The 21,894-nt window shown below is 44.6% G+C and overlaps 1 protein-coding gene across 1 annotated transcript in view; it reads left to right on the top strand.

Moving 5' to 3' along the window:
• The window catches only part of VPS13C (vacuolar protein sorting 13 homolog C), a 2,437,235-nt gene that overhangs the window by 2,365,068 nt on the left and 50,273 nt on the right, over positions 1–21,894 (top strand). The window contains exon 83 of the mRNA XM_086955811.1: positions 20,262–20,385. Within this exon, the coding sequence (XP_086811937.1) occupies positions 20,262–20,385 (124 nt within the window). The remainder of the gene's footprint in view (positions 1–20,261; positions 20,386–21,894) is intronic.

The following is a 21,894-nucleotide window of genomic DNA, read 5'->3' as shown; positions in this document are numbered from 1 at the left end:
GCAACATTTTTCTCAGGCTGTCTGCTCAACGACCTTGAAGAATGGGCCGCTAAAGAAGAAATCATTCCAATATTTCAAACTGGTTTTCGAAGGGGCAAATCAACGATTACAAACTTGACCTTATTAACTTTATTATCTGAAAAAGCAAAGTATAAAAAGCAAAACTTATATATTTGTTTTGTTGACCTTAAGGCCGCGTTTGATTCTGTCGCCCGCAGTTTACTTTGGGCGAAGCTATCTGCATGGGTATTCTGAACCAATTGTTAGAGATTAATATTTTGCTATATTCTAATACGTGGGTTCAGGTTAAGGTGGGGGACGGCAATTGTACCACTCACCGATTTAAAACGTATGGGGCTCTTAAACAAGGTTGTGTCTTAGCACCTTTACTTTTTAATCTTTTTATAGCTGATTTACATTCATGTGCCAAAATGCTAATGCACATTCACCTAACCTAGCTGGTCATAACATAAAATATTTACAGTATGCCGATGATACCATATTGTTAAGCCACACACCAATAGGTCTACGAAGACTAATAGATTCCTTTAATAACTACATTTTACACAATGGCTTACAGATGAACACCAAAAAAACGAAAATAATGACGCTTGGCTCAACTAAGTCCGATATGAGAGTTTGGAACATCAGTGGTTTAAAGATTGAAACTGTAAACTTTTACAAATATTTGGGCATTACATTTGACGACAAATTGTCTTTCAAACAGCATTTTCTTAATTTGAAAGCAAAAGCTATGGCGCTGTCTTTTGCTTTTAGAAAGCTGAGAGACATTTTGGAATGTCCAAATCATGACCACTTACTTAAAGTTATGAAAGCTAAGTTGATTCCCTCTCTGGACTATGGGTCAGTAATCTTCCAAGGAGAAGAATCAAAAATGTTGGATGATTTACAGATAAAAGTTTTTAAATCAATATTTAGATTTCCAAAGAACATCGGGCATGCCAACTTTAGATTGGAATTTGGCTTAAAAAGACAGTCCGTAATAAGACAATCAGCTTTTTAAAAATCTTTATACTCCTTCTTTTGTTCAGACCCAGGTACATTGGCAAACTCTTGCTGGCAGGAAATAATGGTGTATGAGCATGCTGTGGGTTGGAGACCCTATCTAGTGGAGAGCCTAAACAATTTAAAGTCTACGCCCTTTGAAAATTGTCAGAAATAAAGCCATGTTCAGACAGACACTAAACCAATCGGCTAATTTCCCAACGATTTTACTGGGTAAGGAAGAGCTTGCCAAAAAAAGTCCTGCATGGACTGTTATTAATTCATTTACTAAATTGGAGCCACAATCTTACCTTATTTCCCACTTAAAACCACTCATAAGTGACAAATGTTTGCTGTTACGACTTGGGAGATATCCCACAAAGGAAGGATTCCCCCCATGGGTACAAAAATGTGCCCTCAAACAGCTGTAGGATATGCAGTTTTTATAGGGAATCATTAATGCATATTTAACTGTTTGCCCTCAATTGTTAGAAGAGAGAGAAGCCCTATTAAAATCCATCTTTAAAGAAAATGGGGTGAGGACATGCAATTATAACTTGCCTTTCTGGGAAATCCGTCCACCTAACTACACAATTTGTAAAGTGTATTCTTATTGCAGAAAAAAGGTTAGCTGTTGAGTGTGCCATTAGTGGTTAGGGGCTTGTGACCAATAATTGGCTCGTACAATGATGCAGCTCCAAGAAGTTTTTGCTACAGGTTGATGTAAAAAAAAAATAGTATAATGATTTTTAACTATAGCATTTTACCTATGATCTTTAATCTGTATACTTTATAATAAGTGGTAGTGGAGGTATTCTGACAAAACCTTTTAGATATTTCTTATTACACATAATGTAGTGTAGTGGTTTGCTATTTGTATGTAATATTTGATGTTTAACATTGGAAATGGTATGTCAACCCGAGAAGGTTGACAACTTTGCAATGTTTGCATATACGAGCACTTTAACAATGGCACTTTAAACGATGAGCATTTTAGCAATGCCACTTTAAACTCTGAATTGGAGGAAAATACTTAAAATGTTGTTAAAATGTGATTATATTGAAATGTGGTGTATCTTTGATACCATTTTTTTAGGCTACAATGTTTTGCTGCATCCAAGCACAACCCAATGTATTTTTATATGCCTCCTGTAATGACTTTAATTAATCAACAATAAAAGAATCCATCCTTCCCTAAAACAACAGGATTCAACAGGTTTTAAACCCTGCAAGAATTTCCATGAAGAGATGTCAGTGAGAACCCACATGAAGTCTTCTCTGATGTCTAGGCTCCTCGCATGATGCAGAGTCGTGAGGTGAATTCTCTTGGATAAATCTGAAGGCCATCCAGAACCACAAGGCCAAACCTTATGTCACTGAGCACTGTAAGAAAGCTCAATCACTGCGGACGCGTTCTCGGTCCCGAGGCCCTTCGGGAGACTAGTCGTCATCCCATCCCAATCCTCAGACCAATAAATGAGAAAAAAACAAGAAGTCAAAATATGTCTCTCTCTCTCTCTTCCTGCCACTCTTGTCAGTGGTAGGTGCGCAGACATTAGTGTACCACTAAATCTCCTTCCTGGCTGTACACTACGAAACTGGCTCCATCACTACTCCTAATCCAGCCCATTTACCCAGGTCCATGCACTAGATCAATGCCTTCAAGGAAACTATGTTGTGGATTTTTGGTACCCTTCTGCAGACCTCTGGTGCACCTTTGGAGCCCGTTGACCAGTGGAGGCCTCCAGTCGGGTTACTGCCATCAGATCTGTCTCCAACTCTGACCGTTCCCCTTGACCCCATTCCGGGTCCATCCCGAATCTGGGGCTAGTTCCCGCTCTGACTCTTCATACAACTCCAAACACCACACACGTTTTCTGTGCTTTGATGCAGACAGAAACACCTTAATTCTGACTGTCATGTTTCCACTAGCACATGTATTTACAGTCCCAGACTACACGATGATGATGACAGCAGTGATAAAACACACATGTATAATGTTGAAAAAAAAATCCTGGACCGCCATGAGGCCAGTGACCTTGACAATTTACGTGCCACTGGTCTCAACTTTCATCCTGGCCCATTTATGGATGGATTGGCCTCATTAACAATGGTCATGCATACTGCAGCAGAAGTTCTTCTTCTCCAGCTACCTTCATTGGAGTTTAAAACAAACATGCTTAAAGAGGTCCTGCAGCCAGGGCGGAACTCTTTGGAACCCTCCTACCATTTAATGAGGCACTTACATGCAGCCTTTTGGGCACCTGGTCAAAGCCAGGATCTCACCCTTCTGTCAACAGACACCAAAATGACACAAGTCCGCTCCGGGAGATCTGTATTTTCTCCTCCAGCACCCCACACCAGAGCGCCTATGGTTCAAGCCTCTGCAAGTAGACTGGACCCAAATGCATTTCTGACCACCCAATCGGAATGAGAGCCAAAATGCATGGAGGTGTTAGGGAATCAAATGTTCTCCAAATATTCTTCCCTACCAGCCTTGCCCTCAGGTTCATAAATTAGAAATGAGCTTTGTGCTAACCTCCAATAGATAATTGAAGATGGCCAGTACACAGTGAAGTATGTGATACGACTGATCTGGACACTACCAACTTACTGGGTAGGGCAGTTGGTACCAGCGAGTTCTTCGGCACCACACATGCTACAGTCTTCTCAGGTGATTTCCAGGCATCACTGATGGACAAGCCATTTGATGCCACCCATCTCTTTAGATGTAAGGCAGACTCTGTACTAGAGTACTTCGAAGAATGCAAGGCTACAGCATGCTATGTAGACCTCGCTTTGCCCATACAGCAATTTCCCCAACCACATTGCCCCTTTTGAGGCTGCATAAGAGGCATCCCAGTGGCAAAGCCAAATGCTGCCTCTGTAGCAACAGACCACCCAAGCATTTCAAGGTAAAGGTTGAGGATACAGTGTCCAAGCCCCCATGGACAGCAATCTACTTCTGCCAAAGTTCCCTCCCCTCTCTTGTGCAAAACCCAATAGGTTTATCTTTAGCAGCGCACTTTCACCTGGTTAGCTGCTGGATAAGCAATTATCTCCACGAGTGACAAAGCATCACATTGGACAGATTTGTGCATCACTTGTCCAGGATGGTTATGCCCTTCCCTATCCACCCCTAAACATACTGCACACACCACCACAACTACCTCCCGAGAACCACTTGTACAGTCTGCAGAAGGAAATCCAGGCTCTCTTGGATACAAGAGCCATAGAGAGGGTGCAGGCATCAGAAATCGGGACTTGCTGCTACTCCTGGTACTGCCTGGTGCGGAAGACCTATGACTTTGTCCTAATTTAGACCTTCTCCATCTAAACTTCTTCCTCCAGAAGGATGACTTAATGATGCTCGCTCTGGCCTTGATCCAGGAAACATTTCTGTGTTATTGGACTTGCAGTAAGCCTTTTTTCATACCCCTGTCCTGAAGTCCCTCTGAAACTACCTGCAGTTTCAGTTGGTCACAACCACTTTCAGTTCTCGGTGCTCCCCTTTGCCCTCACCAGTGCCACTCGAATGTTCACAAAAGTGATATCCACCTCTGATTGGGCGTGGATTCTTTGTACACTTGTTTCCCACAGGAAGTTGCCTTGTACACCTTAGAATCTCTTTTACACTCAAAATTCAAATGACCGCTATTGATTTCACCATACAATATGCCACTCTGGCACTCACAGAAATCTTTTGCAACTTTGAGCATCTGTTTTACCTGAAGGTCAAGGGAACTTTAATGGAAAGTACTTTTGCCTGGCACACCTATATACATAATTTTGAGTTAATCAACATCTACTTCGAAACCTATCCTTCCATCGACAAGTAAGACTCTGGAAAATCTATGTTGATTACATATCATATGGCATGGAGAGCAGGTCAGCATCCTCAGATTCCTGACCTGGATCAACAATATAAACCCACATTTAAAGTTCACCAGCCAGGATAGTAAACAATCCTCTCAGTCTTGATCATTCTAACCCATTCATCTGAATGCAGGCTTGCAACTGAAGTCTAAGGGAAACCAACGGATAGGAGCTCCTTGTTAAAATATACATCCCTGAAGGACAACTTTTCAAAACATGTAGACATCACTTTTTGCATACAAATGTAGCAGCAAGAAACTTAGGGGCATATTAGTACATACTAGACTGAGACGAGGAAAGCTCTCTGTCCAAACACCCTTGTTGGGCCTTAATATAGTAGTTGGATCCCTTTGGATCTTGTACTGTCTGTCACATGTCACAACCCCAGACTGAGATTGACTTGAACCTGAATACACTTTGGGAACTGCTGTCATTCACAAACTATAATAGGGGGGTATTTATTTATTGTAAATAATGTATATGGGCATGACAACCAGAAAGATTTCCACAAGAGTCATAGAACATAAAAGCACTATGACTACTAAACTAATGACTTGCTTCCTTCCTAATGCACACTCTAAAGACACATTATTGTGGAATTTCATTAATAAGCCCCATTTTGACGGCAATGCCAAGGACAAATCACACTTCCCTTTCCTGAGAGAAGAGTGCTGGATACCCAGACTTCACACTGACCAAGTAGGTCTGAACGATGACGTTTGTTGGTTCTCTCTGTTCTAATTACACTGACCTAGCCATTACCTACTCTAATATACTGTGAATACAGGAAACTACTTCTTACCTATACACTTCACTAGGGAGTGAGGCAGGGGAGCGTGGCCATGCAGGCAACTAAGATAGCCGCCTGTGCTTGAAGCTCCGTGGGCCGGGCACTTTCTAAGCCCGATTTCCTGTCCATATGCTGTGAATAACTGTACAGATGCCTCTCCAGGCTGCCCGGGGGAGTATTTGGAGCGTAAAGGTGCCGGCGCCAGGCTGATCCGTGATGTGGACCGACCTTACCCAGAGCCTGCATTTCTTCGAGTGGTGTGACGGCCCTGAGTCCTTCCTGGAGGCGACGCTGATGTGCAGGGAGCGGCTCGGATCTCCAAGGTGAGCGTAGGCCCCCAATCGGCACCCTTTTTGCCAGTATCAGCCCCCACCCTCAGATTGCAGTGGTCTCGCTCCCCCCACCCTCCCTGGTGGCACTGTGTGTTGTGGCCTTGGCGAGCTTGGCGGCTGCGGGGCTTTGTTTCCGGGCCTCGTATAGTGCACGCTCTATTGGCTTGGAGTCCAACCTTCCGCAGTGTGAATCTGTGTTGCGCGGTTAAGCCCCATGGCTTGTCCCTTCCCATAGGCCCACACCTCTGTGATACCGGTCCTACATGCCGGCTTAGTGACACGTTTCTGCCTATCTCTATCTGCCCTGGTGGGCACAGACAGTCACAGTGCGCAATGGGGCGGAAAGATCCTAAGCAGCGGACGCTGCCGTTTGAAAAGGTCACGGACGCTACATCTGACAACCCCACGGATGCGGCCGATGGTGCACAGGGCAATGATCATTTTGACGACCCTGCTTTGCTCACTGTTGCCATGCTTAAAGAGATGAGGACTGGCTTCAAGGCCCTGGATGGCAGGTTTGATGCTTTGGATAAGAGACAGGCTGATATGGGCGCAAAGGATCAAGCACACAATCGTCGGCTGGATGTCGTTGAGGCTAGGGTCTCTGATGTAGAAGATGGCACGGTGCAATCACAGAAACGGCTTGAGAGGGTGGAAAGGATTTTGAAGGAAGTCGTGATCAAGAACGAAGATTTAGAAGCCAGTAGTCGACAGAACAACGTACGCATTGTTGGCATGCCAGAAACGGCCACCACTGGCCAGATGGATGTCTTTGTGGAGCAACTTCTATCTGATCTTTTGGCAGGGAGTCCTTCACGCAGGGCTTTGTGTTGGAACGTGCCCACAGATCGTTGGGGCCCCACCCCAAACCCGGTCAGCCTCCGAGACCCATCATTGCTAGACTCAGGAACTTCAGGGACAGGGACAAGGCCCTTCATTCCTCCCGTGAATGAGGGGAGGTCCAGTGGCAGGTGAGTAGACTCCCCTTTTTCCCAGACTTCACAGTCATAGTGCAAGATGCATAACGTAGGTTTAATGGTGTGAAGGCTACTTTGAAGAATCTGGGTCTTAGGTATGGTATGCTCTACCCGGCTGGACTGAAGGTGGACGTTTACGGCAGATCCCGCATTTTTGAGAACCCGACCGAAGCACAGGAGTTTTGCCACGAGTACAAGAAGAACAACATCGGTGCGTCGGCTGCAACACATGCGACTTCTCCCACACACAGCGGTTCAGAAGCCAGAATGGAACTCTTCTCCAATCCTGGGACTGGCTGATTCATTCTTGCGCTTTGAGGCTCTGTAATGTATTTTCCATTGTGGTATTTTTTCCATTTGTCAATATAATGTCCTGTTTTGCCCGGCCGGCGCGGCGTTGCTGTGCCTCATGGTGTACACCGAGGTATGTTTGCTGATTTTGCCAAGTTTACGATGTTCATGTGTGATTACTGTATAACAATGCTTGTTTGAATTGCCCCGTCCTTTGGTTTTTGGGAATGGGTTTGCCTTGCCAGGGACAGGGTGTGGCTGGGTGGTGGGTGGGGGGACATTTGCTGTTTCTTCATAGTTTTTCAGGTATTACTACACAGGTCAGTGGTACATGGTGCTGGGTTAGATTGAATTGACACATGCTTCTTGGTACATTTGTTGGATGGCACAGTTAGGCTGGCAGCCCGGTCCTTCCGGGCTTTCACTGATGTCCAAGAATGTCAGAGGGTTGAATAACACTCGAAAAAGACTGCAGGTTCTCAATTATATTGCTCAACATAACATTGACATAATCTATATGCAGGAGAAGCACTTGCCCAAGTCCGATGCGCCGTCTATGGCGGTGAGCTGGGGGTCCCACAGATACTTTTCTAATTACGACAGTTATGCTAGAGGTGTGGCCATAATTATCCATAAAAAGAGTCCCTTTCTCTCTTTCCACGGTCATAACTGATGTGGAGTGCCGTTATTTGATAGTGGTCGGCACTCTGCTGGGTCACAATGTTGCTCTAGTGCGCATATACGGGCCTAATGTAGACTCACCGGAATTCTACCATGTGTAGCAAGTGCACCTCCTGGCTCAAGATCCCTGCCTATTGTAAATGGGAGGCAATTTTAATTTGTTGTTAGATCCTGCTAGAGAAAGCACTTTGTCCTCTCCTGATGTTAAGCACCTCTCACGCCTAGTCATGCACGACATCTGTAGGCAGTACTCACTGGTTGATATTGAACGCACACATCACCCGGCCCTCACATCTAATACTCATTATTCTGGGTTCCACAACAGTTGGACTAGAATAGACTATTGGTTAGTCTCACCGGGAGTCGCTGGTTGATTCTGTGGGTTAGATACGATGCCACGTACGTTTTCAGATCATTCACCGGTCATACTTCGCATTAACATTCCCAGGCCCGGGGGATATGAGAGGCAATGGCGTTTTCCTGGTAAGGCACTTCAGGACCCGGTGTTCCTTGAGGAGGTGCGGGAGGCCATTGAGGTCTATTTTGAGATTAACACTGGGTCGGTGGATACCTGGGCGGTCCTTTGGGATGGTTTTAAGGCCTATATCAGGGGGGTTTTTATTGCTAAGAATGCAGGGGTCCTGAGAGATCTACGATCCACTTTAAGCCGTCTTGAGAACGACATTGCTGCTTTAGATGTGGAATTGTTGGACCGTCTGTCAGAGGCCGGTAAAGCTCGACAATTGGCTTTTATGATGGAGTTTCGAGAAACTGCTGAGCATGAACTTTTGTTTCTCAGCAAACAGCATGTGGCCAGACGGTATGGGGAGGGTGAACTGCCTGGTAAGGTTTTGGTGCATACGCTCCGCCCTCCGCATAGCAATGCCTATATCACTGAAATTAAAGGCCCGGACGACCTGGTGGTACACTCTTCTCCGGAGATATGCAACACCTTCCTGTCTCACTTTAAAACTCTGTACGCCAATAGAATCACCAGGGACCTCCGTGAGCAGGGGGAATATCTTGCCGAAATTGCCTTCGCTTATCTTGAAAGGCATATGCAAGACTTCCTGGCCATTCCCATATCCCAGGACAGTGTGGTTGAGGCAATAGATGCACTTGGAGGCTCCTCAGCGCCCGGCCTTGACAGGTTCTCCGCAGATTTTTATAAAGCATATAAAGATGTGTTGGTTCCGCGGTTGATAGAGTTGTATGCAGAGGCGCTCGAAGTCGGTATCCTTCCCCCAACCTTCAGGGAGGCTGTCATTATCCTTCTCCCCAAGCCCGGCAAAGACCCCTCACTCTGTTTCTCCTACTGGCCATTGTCCCTGCTGAATTTTGATTATAAAATGTTAGCCAAGGTAATCACCATCCGGCTGTCTTTATTGATGGAGTATATTATTTCACCGGCGCAGTCTGGCTTCGTCCCCCACAGGTCTACTTCCTTAAATTGCGCACTTTGTTTACAGTACAACATAGGATAGAACCCACTACACCGGCCACTGCGGTGCTCCTCGATGCCGAGAAGGCGTTCGACTCCCTTGAGTGGCCGTTCTTTCTTTCGGTGATGCGCCGTATGGGAATGCCCGAGTGCTTCGGGTCTGCCACTGCTCTGCTATACACGGGACCCACCGCTAGACTGCGCCTGAATGGCACGATCTCCCCGCCTTGTCCCCATTGCTTTTCATTTTAGCGACGGACCCCTTGGTGTGGCATTTTCAAGAGAAGCATTTGCACCGTGGCTTGCAGTTTTGCACTGGCCCTCTTTTGATGTCATTATATGCAGATGATACTGTTTTATATGTTTAGCAACCCCACCTTAGCCTCAAACCCCTTATTAGGGAAATTATTCGTTTTGGCAGGTTCTCCTGTCTTTGTATAACCTGGCACAAGTCGGTGATTTTTCCATTAACAAATAGTACGACTACATGGGACTGTGAATTTCCGTTGGAATGGTGCCATGACGTGGTTAAATATCTTGGGGTTCATATTCATTTAGATACAGCTATGGCCGTGCGATTAGCTCGTTGGAATCACAACATTCCCCTTCCTCTTACCCAGTCCTTTTTTTCACAGCTGCGCCAACTTCTTTTGCGCTTGGTATGGGGTGACAAGAGACCGCGGGTGAGTTGGCAGACACTGCCGTTTGAGCGGGGCGGATTGGGAGTCCCAGATATGTATCTATACTATTTGACTGCGCAGTATTGTTATTCCTATGCTTGGTACCACCCAGAGGCCCGAATCCCTTATTTGAAGCCGGAGGCAAATCTGGTTCTGCCGCAGAAATTGTCCACAGTGTTACCTAGAGTGGTCCCGAGGGATCCACGCGATATTCAGACGGTATCCACCACCTTTTAGGGATGGGATAAGTTACGTAGGCTATTGGGGCTAGACCTATTATACTCTACGGCACTGCCACTTCCAAATCCCTCACTGCTTCCTATTACTGGTGACGTTTTAGTGCAACGCATACTGGCTAAATTTCAAATTCATATGATTGGTGATCTTTTTCCCGACAATCATGTTTTCTCTGTATCTGAGGAGGCTCGGTTCCAAGACTGCTTCTTTATGGATGTCTTTGGGTTGCGACATATGCTTTCCATGTTGCCGGCTACCTTCCCCACGTTTTCGGTTGCTCCTGAACCGGTCACTCCACTGTCATTACTAATCGAAAGTCCAACTGGTTTGTATAAACAGTGTATTATGGATCGCCCCTTCTCTGTCGTTAAGGTTAGTACTGCATGGGAGCAGGATTTGGGCCATCCTATAGCTGACGATCAGTGGGAGCAATGTTGCAGGGTCACAAGGGAGGTGTCTTTGAACAGTAGGCACAAGCTGCTGCATTCAAATGTATCCTCAGGATGTACCACACCCCGGCTTGGTCCCACAGGATAGACCCCTCTAGGCCTCACCATTGTCAAAAAGGTCTGGGCATTGCTCTGGGAGCCCCCAAGTCCTCCACACGCAGACTTTGCTCACCTCCCTGGACCTGCCCCAAGTTGCTGCACTATTGGGTACAGATAAACGCCACGCTAGGAGACATACTTTCTACGACACTTGTGCCTACTCAATTGCTCTGTTGGGCTATATGGTTAACTTCTCCAGAAAAGTCAGAAGGTTCGCAGAGCTGGGATTTCTACTGGCCAAGCGGGAGGTGGCATTGCTCTGGGGTAGTAGGAAAGCCCCTACTTCACAGGCGTGGCTTCGCAGTTTGGCATACTGTAATGTGAACTGCGAGGAATATGCGACTCTCGTGCCCAGCTCCTCAAGCCCGATAGACATATGGGGCCCGTATAGAGCATACATTACCCGAAAGCGCAGTGAAGCTGATGCGCGGGTTGTAAGCGGCATTGTTACCCAAGGAGTGGGCTAGGAGAGCCGTTAAAGTATTATATTCATTGGACATGATTTTGCTTATGTGCTATGCATGTATGTCGCTGTGGATTGGAGCTTGGGCCGGAATGGGGTGGCGGGATGGTTCAGGGTGATGGAGACATTCATGCTGGATAGTTGGCAGTGTAACTTAACCTGCATATCTTTTCCATTTGCTTAATGTTGCCATGGTTATTACCATGTAACGTTTTTTCATGACACTCCTATGTGCGAAGGCGCCATATCATTGTACCGCTGTGTGCATTGTTTATTGACCTGTATGTATTAAACTGAAAATACATTTAAAAAAAAGAAAATAGGGAGTGAGGCACATACACTTCCCTTATCATTGCTTAGCTCTGAAAAACTCACTCCTTAATGCACTAATACATTTGACAGAGACAGCTAACCACATATTCCTTACCTTTGAATTTCTCAGCCATCAGACTGAATCCGAAAGATTTTTCTTCGAGCAATACCCCTGCTCACCGATAGGTGTCATCTTTTGGCTTCGGATAATGGCGGCTGCGTCTGTGCTGTAGTAATGTTTGTGTCACCTATATATGCACCACCTCGGCACGCTCACGTCAGTACTTTTCTTTCCACGCCAGTCAAGCACTGATCCATGAAGCGAGCTACCCTCTTTCACTTTTTCGCAGGCTTTTTCAACATTTTGGCAACCCCTTTTTTGGTGTGTAGTCTTGTTTCCATCATGTCTAGGAAGACTTCTGGATTCAAGCCATGTGGCGCTTGTCACCAAGCCATGCGTCACCAAGCCATGTCGGTGACGCATTCACACCTGATTTGCCTCTAGTGCCTGGAGTGTGATCATGACTCAAAGTCATGCTCAACTGCTGGGACATGGCTCCGAAATATTTACCCCGCATGACTCCTAGGGGGTCTTGTTCACGGTCCCAGTCGAGCGGAAGGTCTGGGCATTGCTCTGGGAGCCCCCAAGTCCTCGCCCCACCACTCAAAGTATTGGGATCAGTCAGGGAAGAGGCATTAGTAATACAAGAAGACAAAGTGTGCTTCGACTTTACCTTGTCCATCGGTCGATGTTACAGAGGAGCCTCATTATTCTAGGCCTCATTCTTCGGAACCTGTGCCTGGGTTGGCTCTGTGCTTTCCTGCCTTTCGAAGAGCCAGAGCGACTCCCCCACCAACTTAAAGAATTTTATGATGCATGTGCCTCGTATTTGGGATGCCTGACCCTACCAGCACACCTTCGGGCCCCGTCAGGCTCGGAGGGGGTTCCATCTGGTTCTGCACCGGCGACTCCAGCCCCGACACTGATGATCCCCCTCCCCCATGTATCTGACTCCAAGAATCCTGATGCTGCCAGCACCCCCCAGCGGTGCCAGCCCCATTCTAATTCCCAACAACCCGAATCAGCGCCTATTGATAACATTGCCAGTGCAGACGGAACCTACAGGTCCCAGGTCGTTTCCTCAGCCTTATTCTGAAGGGCTAAGTGTGAAAGAAGATTGGGATGGGTGGCTGGACCCTTTAGAAGACCAAAATTCACCTAAGGGATCCCCCTAGACTATTTTACTTTTCATATCAGGTTTAGGACCAGGAAGAAAAAATGCAACTGCCTTAAAGAGAGGACCTACTGCCTTGCTTAACTTTTTATATTTCTCATACAAAACAATTCTTTCATACATTTTTATTATTATTTGTGTTTAAACACATATTGTCTTCCATTGCAACAGGCAAAATACATTAATTTATTTAAAAACAAAGACCAAAGACCAACTCACTACAAAATACCCCACCTCTCCTATACAATATTCGCATCTCACATACCATTCATTCTACATTCCATACATCCACACGCAAAGATCCAGTCAGTCCACGTACACCTTACAAACGCCTAGTTTGATTTGTTTTCTCCTTTCGTTGTATGGGCCCAGATTGGACACACCAACAGTCCACGCACGTTTCAGTGGATATATATTTCTTTTCTACCACCTTCTTCAGGACGGTATTGATTTACACAAGTGGTTCCCAAACTTTTTCGGCCCGTGGCTTCCTTGACTGATTGCCATTGGCTGCTGCTTCCTACTTTTACTTTTTTTGGAGGGTGGGGGGGGTGTAAGCCCGGCCTTGGGAGTACTTGCATTTTTCTCCCTAAAATATTTGGGATGAAGCTGATGCAGGTATTATACTTATATACGCAGGGTTTTTTGTTTGACTAAGGTGGCGCCTCTAATAAAACATACTTCTTACACTTCTCTGCCCATGCCTTTTTTAGAGTACCCTCTCAAACCTTTTTATCCCACTTACAGCGCTAGATAGCACCCCTGTGCATGTAGGCCCCATTGCCAAAGTGTTTCTGCGCTTGAAGAATATTTGCATGCACTTCCATTTCTACCCATGTCCTACGTGCCAACACACCTGTCTCAGCAGGGTGACTCGCACATTTTTAAACCACATACAGCTCCTCCCTAAGATTACCTCTAAATCAATGCAAACCAAATATATTTCTCTGATACTTGTTTTTTAAACGTCCCTCTTCCAAATGTTGTAATTATGCTGTATATGGTGTTGTACTTCCCTGTGCTCAAGGAGACAGCAGACCTGTCTGGAAATGTGTGTGTACTGAAAGAAATATGCACTGTAAGTACCTATGGTTCAAGTTCAAGTGTCAATACTCAATGTGTTTAATATACGGGACAACTGTACTTTCCTGATAACTTGCATTGGTGTAAAATGGGTTGGGGAGGTCATCTGGGATAAGTGGAGATCAGAGCACTGTGGTCTTCAGCTGAGGCTCACCTCCACACCAACTTGTTGGTATTATGAGCGATTTTCTAGGCACTGTTCCTTGTGACAATCAAATGTGGATGGTTACAGATTCTTACAGACAAAGCACTTGCATATGTACTGGAACAAATAGGACGATATGGGGTCATGAGATCTGTGCCAAAGACTCTACACATTTGGAAGTAGCTGAATGCTCATGGCATTTCCTTGATTACCCACCACCTGGCAGAATCTTTAAACACCAGAGTGGAGAAACTCAGCTAACAGTGTCTAGCAGATTATGAATGGTGTATACACTGTTAGGTGGCACAGCGTGTCTTCCAGTAGTGTGGAGAACCTTTGCTCGATCTATTTGTCAGGAAGTAAAAAACAACAAAGTGTCCTTTGGTCCACCAATATTAAAAATCTTATTCATTCAACATCATCTCTCTCACACAGATTCAACCGAAGGGGACACAATTACCATTGTAAAAACAGTGTGCCAACACACAAATTATAGTGAAATTATTAAATATCAATTCATTAAAAACAAATATAATAGGTTAAAAACAGGAGAACATTTGATCATATATAATTCATATACTTATATACCGATCTATTTGTCACCGCTCAAAATGCACAGTGTCCCAAATGTTGTACTTTGTAGTTCCCAAGGCAGCCTTCCTTGCGAGATGCCTTTCGTCAACACTGGGGCTTGAGACTCCTGTATGCCTTTCCAACCCTACCTCTCTGCGAAGTTTGCTTAAGAAAATCAGGAGAGACCGAGCCCAGGTCTTCTTAGTGGTTTCAGACTGGGCAAAGACAGTGTGGTAGCCGAAACCTCTATAACACCAAAACAAACACCTAGGTCTTCAACACGGAAAGGAGAAAGGAAAAAAGAGCAACACAGCTGAAATGGGTTATTCATTTTTAAAGACATTTTCCCTCACTCACCCAAGGTGGCATGCTTCATCATCGGAAATCTCTTTGCATTGTGATAGCTGATCATGGTATGGGCTACTACTCCCTTACTGTGGATGTTTTATAGAAATATGGTAGATACTCTGTGGTGATCTGAAGGGTGGTGACACATTCAAGCAGGACTGATTTACTCCTGTAGTGTCCCCGGTTTCATTTCTTGACACGGGGGCACATGAATAAAGGTGTACGTGCACTCTAAAGCCAGTTAACAGGGAAGCCATAGAGACTACATGGGCTGGACACTCGTCATTACGAGTTCCCCAGCTTCATGATGGCTTCACTGTACTATGGAATGTTTGGTACCAAACATCTTGTCTTAATAAACCTAATAGTAATTGCACCAGAGGAACCCTTAGAGGGGTCCCCAGAAGCATATCAACCTTTAGTGTGGCCGCTGGTGGTGTACGGTTAGTGCTGAACTGAACTTTGCTCAATACTGACCTTAAGAAAGACTTGTGTGATCCCCTAATTGTCTGAGTGGTTCAGCAAACTCAAAGTTATAGACCCTACCACTGATCCACCAATGTAAGAAATCCACCTCTCTATATAGTGCACCACAATGGGGGGGAACACTATGCAGAGAGGTCGAAGAAACCATTATTGGTCTATAGAGGTAAAAGTAGAAAATACTAACACTCTATTTTGCGGCCGGGCATGCTTATCAGAGGTTAGTGCCAATACATTTGCCATATGATAAATTCATAGTGAATGCAATATCTACAGTCGTGAGCAGAATACATTTCCTATGGAAGCAAAAAAAAAGGCAGATGGAAAAATAAATGCAGTACAGTTATTCTTGTGGTTACTCTTTTGAAAATCGGAAGGTCTGTAAAACCAAGGCCAAGTTCTCAGGACCTTACCAGTTTTCTGGGGAAACAAGGAGCAAAGGAATTTTGTAGCTGGCGTGCTGCAAAGGAAGGAGGCAACCTGTGAAAGCAAAGGAAAGGTGGGGTGCAGGCAACTCCGAGGGCTGTCAAGGGGGAGTAGGGGGTCGCAGGGGCTCTGGAACAGCAGGAGCACAGCCGGATTGAAGATGCCCCGACCGGGCGGGCTGGATGCAGTGAAGATGTGCAGCTGAGCAACAATGCGCAAAGAAGCATCTTGCGGTAAAGTGCTGACACCTTGGAGTGACAATTCTTGAGCTGCAAGGCCACTGCTGAGGAGAGTCTCCAGAGTCCTGAAGTCCCTAATCTGATAGAGATATCTTGTCACAGATTCCTTAACTTTTGAGTTCTCCCCAAGTGCCAGTCTGCATCCCGAATATTTTTAGCAGTACCTTTGCGCGCCGGGAAATGGTGTCATATGACTCCGTGATGACGTTGACTGCAGTTGTGATCTCATTGAAGTCATATAATTCCCCTCTGGCACGCAGACATCAGTTTCTTCTTTTCCGCAATGCAACAAGGATCCAGGATAGTTGAAAGCGCCCAAGGAGTGCCATATGAAACTCTTTATGGCGCAGCTGTTGTGGTCGTTTGAGACTTCATGGCCCTGGTCGTCTTTTTCTGAGTTTTTTTCAGAGTTCCGTTCACTGGGCAATTCCAAGAGCCGCAGCCGATTGCAGGGACAATGCTCTCCTTCGACGTCCCACGGTAAACACAGGCACCTTGAAACTCCTTCTCCCACATCTCCTCCAACTCGCGGGTGGAGGAGGCCATACATGACTCTGTCCTGCACCTCCCCATCTTTCTGGTAGCCGGGGTGTCGATGGCTCAGATGAGGTAGTGCTATAACTCTCTACATCTCATCTTTGGGCCCCTACCTCCATCTGGAGCACCGCTGAGTCCCAAGGAGGTGAGTGGAGTCACACTGATGGGCTCGCCCTTTGCGGCAGTTAGGCCTAAAAAAGTTTTTGGGTCGGGCCGGATGGCATCGGCCAGCTCCGCATCGACGCTGGTGCAAAGCCCTTAGGGGTCTCCACCTTGGGCTTCTGTCCTTGATCAGCCAACTCCAGCAATGAAGTCGGCCGTGCCGATCAAGGCCGTTCCATCTCCTATTGACGTTGAAGCGTAGCCTTCTCGACGTTGGATGACATCTGGTGTGGATTTGATGGAGTCATCTATGGGAAATATTGTCTTCCTGCTTGCTTTTTGTGGTGCCACAGAGTATTTTGGGCGTTTACAACCTATGTCTGAGGCCATTCCACCTCTTTTGAAAGATAGTTGGTTGTCTGCAATTTGAAAGGCTAGTGGACTAGAGTAGTCTCCAGCTTCAGGACTTCTTTCCCCTCCTAGCCTTGCTACTGAGTTAAGTTCCTCCTTTTCAGACATGCTTAGAAGGTTGGTATGCTATGGCTTTGTCTCACCCTACGGTGAAAAAATCTACTGGTCCCCTGATTGATGTGCTATCAGGTTCAGACAGGGGTGGAGCCTGTCCTCCCATATAGTGAGGCCCTGTATGACATATTGTTGGGTACTTGGGCTACACCTGATATAGGGGTTTCAGTTAATCGTGCTATATCTCAAAGGCACCTGCCTGCTCCTGGAGATCCAGCTTGTCTCCTCTGGCATCCTTCCTCTCATAGTCTAGTGGTACAGGCTATTGCAGCTTCTCCTATGGATTCTCTGCCTAATGCTGCATCGGTTAGAGAATCTAGGAGGCAAGATTCGTGTGGCAGACATATTTTTTCCTCAACTGGTTATGCCATAAGGTCCACTAGCACGTCTTGTGTTCTTGGGCGTTTTTTTCACGCTTTGTGGGATTCCTTGCAGACCATGTTGCCAATACTTCTGGATGGCCTCCGACCTAATCTTGAACAGCTGATTAGGGATGGACAACAGGCAGCAAAGCTGATTAGTAGATGTGGCATGGATACTACTGATTCGGTAGGTAGTGCCTGGTTACAGATCTCAGGTTTTTCATAAATTGGCCAGGCTGCCTTGGTCAGTATGCCCTTTGATGGTGCCCTTCTTTTTGGTGGCCAGGCCGACTCAACTTTACAGAGTTTCCATGATAGACAAAGTGAAACAGGGTCCAAATTTCAATTGTTTTCTAATTATATTCCTCTTTGAGTTTTTCTTTATCCTCGTGAAAATAATCTTTAGGTTCTTATGTGAATGGGTAGGTTTTGGCATTGCTGTGGTGCTATATGTTCCGCCTGTTGGTGACACCCAATCTGCTGTTCCTTTAGTTAGCAGATATAAATGTTTCAATACTGTCTTTGACAGATTATGTGGTAGAAGAAACCTATTCAATTGGTGTTTCCCTTCCCTGTTGCCTCTGATGATGGTCTTCATGCTCAAGAGGTCATTTGCTTGCGATGTTTCTTCCTGTTGGGAAGTTCACTTATGTCTCATGCTTCTTTGGAAGTAGTTTGTTATGCTAGTATGCATTTCTTTCTATTTTCAGTATCTCTTATAGGGATATCTTGCTTATACCCTTTGGGAGACATTTTATTAGTGAGTATGCTTATTTTTTAAACCTACTCTGAATTTCCACTTCAGTGCAATTTTGGGTCTGTTTGACCAAGATTTCCAGTAGGACATTCTTGTTTGATTGGTCCTTCATATGATTGCCGTCCTTTTCACTAGTTTTGGTGAGGTGCACTTTCCTTTGGATTCAGGGGTGTACGGATTGCTTTTGCGTTAGGTGGATTTTGCAGAGGACATGCTACCCTATGAGGGGTTATGCCAACTTTATCCCGCTGTGTGTTCCATGCCTGTGCATGGGGTTTTGTCCCTTTAGATGTAGTTCTCTTTCTTTGAGACTTCACCCTCCAACTAGTAGTGTGCCAAGAGGTGCGTTTGCAGAGTGGTGGAGAAAGCGGGTATGGCCACCGAAAACCTCTCAGAATTATCCAACGCGTGGGACTTACTGGAGGTTACAGGAGGGGTAGACACCGGCTGGCATGCTAGGGAATTGCTATGAAAAAGTTTCATGATCCAATCTGATGCCTGGGGATATTCAAAAGGTAAGGTATCTGGGGTTAGATAGAGTCTCTACCAGAAAAGGCACTACCAAAAGTTAGTAACTTGTCCCTTTGTTTATTTAGTGATACATTAGAAATTTCTTAAAAAGTAGATGTAGTTTGAGAGTCTCAGAGTTTCCAAATGGACCAATCTAAATAAGGGCAAACTTAAAGTGTAGTTTTTGAATCCATAAATTGTATTTGATTTGCCATTATTAGAGCATTTCTACATGAAACACAGCACAGAGGCTACAGAAATAATTGTGTTAAATAATTAGTCTCCCATCGTCAATGACCTTTTAAGGTACTTGATGGTAGTTTGAAAGACAAATCATCCTCCAAGCCTACTTCAAGTCTAAAACAAGTTTATTAATCAAACATAAGCCATCAGAGAGACAGTACTTCACGTTCTCAAGATATAAGCATGTAATGCTCCCACAATTTGCCCACGTTTACACATGTTCAACTCAAAAGGTGCGATGGAAAAGGAACATGACAGAAAATGAAACTTTAGACAGTGGGCGTTGGTGGGTACATGAATGCTTTTCGTTAGCAACATGAAAAGAGCCTTGAATAGATACAGGTAATTATACAATCCTACCTGCTGAGCTAGTCTTTTTGCAAGTCCTCTCTTTGAGGTGTGAAAATGAAATAAGCCGAGTCATGTCATGAATGGGAAGGCCTAAATATTGCATGGGTGTACAACATGGCTTCAGGTTAAACATGGCATTTTGGACTATGTAATTAATATAAAGCCAATATAAATCATAATGTAAAACGAGTTCATAGTAGTGTTCAGTGGGGAGAGGTATATGCAATGCGTCCCCTATGCAAGCGGTAACCCTGCAGGTCATCTTCGAAGCTAAACATAATTGTGCAGCTCCTAACCTTTAGGGGGGGAGGGAGGGCATGTATCAACCAGGTGTAGAAAGAGTCATATCCAAATGAGACACAAAACGAATCTTTAACTCTTAGTGACGTAGGACACTGATTTCCAATGTTTGCTTTACCTATGGTGAACGGGGTTCTGTGCTGTTAATCAGAATGCTTAACTTTACACACCAATCAAATGATTTCAATACTTTTTAGCCAAACCTACCTTTAAATGTACACGTTTACATACCAGAATGCATTGCGAGATTAATCTATACGTTAAACTTTTCAGAATGTTCAAAACAACTCAAGTATGTTTTCTATAGATAGTGGCAACCATTGCTAAATGTAATTATTCTTAGATTTCACATGGTATATGATGGAATTTTTTGTAAACCATGTTGGTTATCGCTGTTCTTCATCAACAGGAGAGTAATGTGCGTCAAGGAGGTAGAGATACTAGGACATCGAACTGTAGACTGGGATTACCTGTTCGAAGATTTCACACGCCCTCCTTCAGTGGATGGAAAAACATTACATTTCTTTGTGAAGGTAAGTTGAATGAACTGCTGTTAAGCTATAACGTGCACTGTCTGCACAACATTTTCACTTCTCTTTTTCCACCTTTCATATCGCTACATTGCAAATAGCCTGCTTCAAGCAGAATAGGGAAAGGTCCCTAGAATGTGCCAACTTATTTGAGTTTTGGAAATATTTAAAGATTTAGTACTCGCAATAGGCCTCATATTAGCTGCACAAAACCAGAGCGCTATGATCCTGGAGCACAGATATTACATACAGTTTGCAATATGACCTATATAAGGTCGAAGGGAAGCACTGGTTTATGCCTGCGTGTATTCTCCAGTGCAGATGATGGGACACTTTGAGTGGTTCAAAACAGAAATATTCTCATTGATGACTCACATCGGACAGATAGACTCATTGGTAAAATGTGAGGTGGTCATTAGTTTGTTTCATTTTCTGTCTTTTTGTGATTGAATAGGATTGCAATCATATTTGTGCCTGCTGCAAAACATCTTTACATTCGCCCTTTCTTTTTTTAATGGGCAACTTCGGTATCAACACGCCATAGCTACATAGCAGCTCAATCTATTTTCAAACATTAGCCAGAATTCGAATTTCTTTAACAGGCCCAGTTACTGAAGATGATTGCCAACACTTTTTCTCCAATAGCTTATCATGCAACTCAGTGGGACTTGAATGTAAGGCTTCCTCGTTAAACAAATTTGGGCCTTGCCTTCGAATATAGTTGCTTTTGTAAGGATCATAAAATCAAGATACTACTCTTGGTAGTTACAGTATCTACCAATCAACGCGAAGTGTGTGTAAAATCAGGCATAATCAGTAGAATTACCTTTAAGATGGTTAAAATGACATTTTGTGGAAAGTATATTTTTCCAATTATTCATTTTTCAAATATCATATAAACGGGTACATCCTGTCATTGTCTCTCTCCTTCCTGCTAAAGCATTGATATAATTTAATACAACAGACGAGGCTTCCTTTCATGTGGGCTTCGATATGTGTTTTCATTCAAGAAATTTGAAGTAGAGCGTGAGTCATTTAGCACCAGTTTGCAAAATATATTAGAACCTTAGTTTTATTGTACAGCAGCACAGTACATCCATCTAAGGAGAAAGCAAACCGATAACTGCTGTTCAGTGATTCCAGAACACTGAACAGCAGGATAACAAGCACGATCCATGAATTCTAAGAATGACATAGGAGGGCACTACAAAGGTAAGAGAAGAATGTAACACATCTCACCCCATAATACAAAAGAAAACAAAATGGCAAAACAATAAACCAACAACACAGAAATATTAAAAATTTGCTCTAAAATGTCCCAGCTATGATCTGTAATTTGCTGGTACACACTTGGTTCTACTGTTTAGTTTTACTCTTGAAGCAACAGACAAATCCTCACCCAAATCAGGACGAGAGCCCAAAAGGGTTTTAGGGACAGCGAATTTGGAATCTTCACAGGACATGCATTTGACAACTCTTTTCACGTTCCACACTTTACCATCTTGGGTAACC

Source organism: Lissotriton vulgaris, chromosome 2_1 (assembly GCF_964263255.1).
Source record: "Lissotriton vulgaris chromosome 2_1, aLisVul1.2, whole genome shotgun sequence".
In the NCBI taxonomy this organism is placed as follows: domain Eukaryota; kingdom Metazoa; phylum Chordata; class Amphibia; order Caudata; family Salamandridae; genus Lissotriton; species Lissotriton vulgaris.
This window is presented reverse-complemented; position numbering and strand designations above follow the sequence as displayed.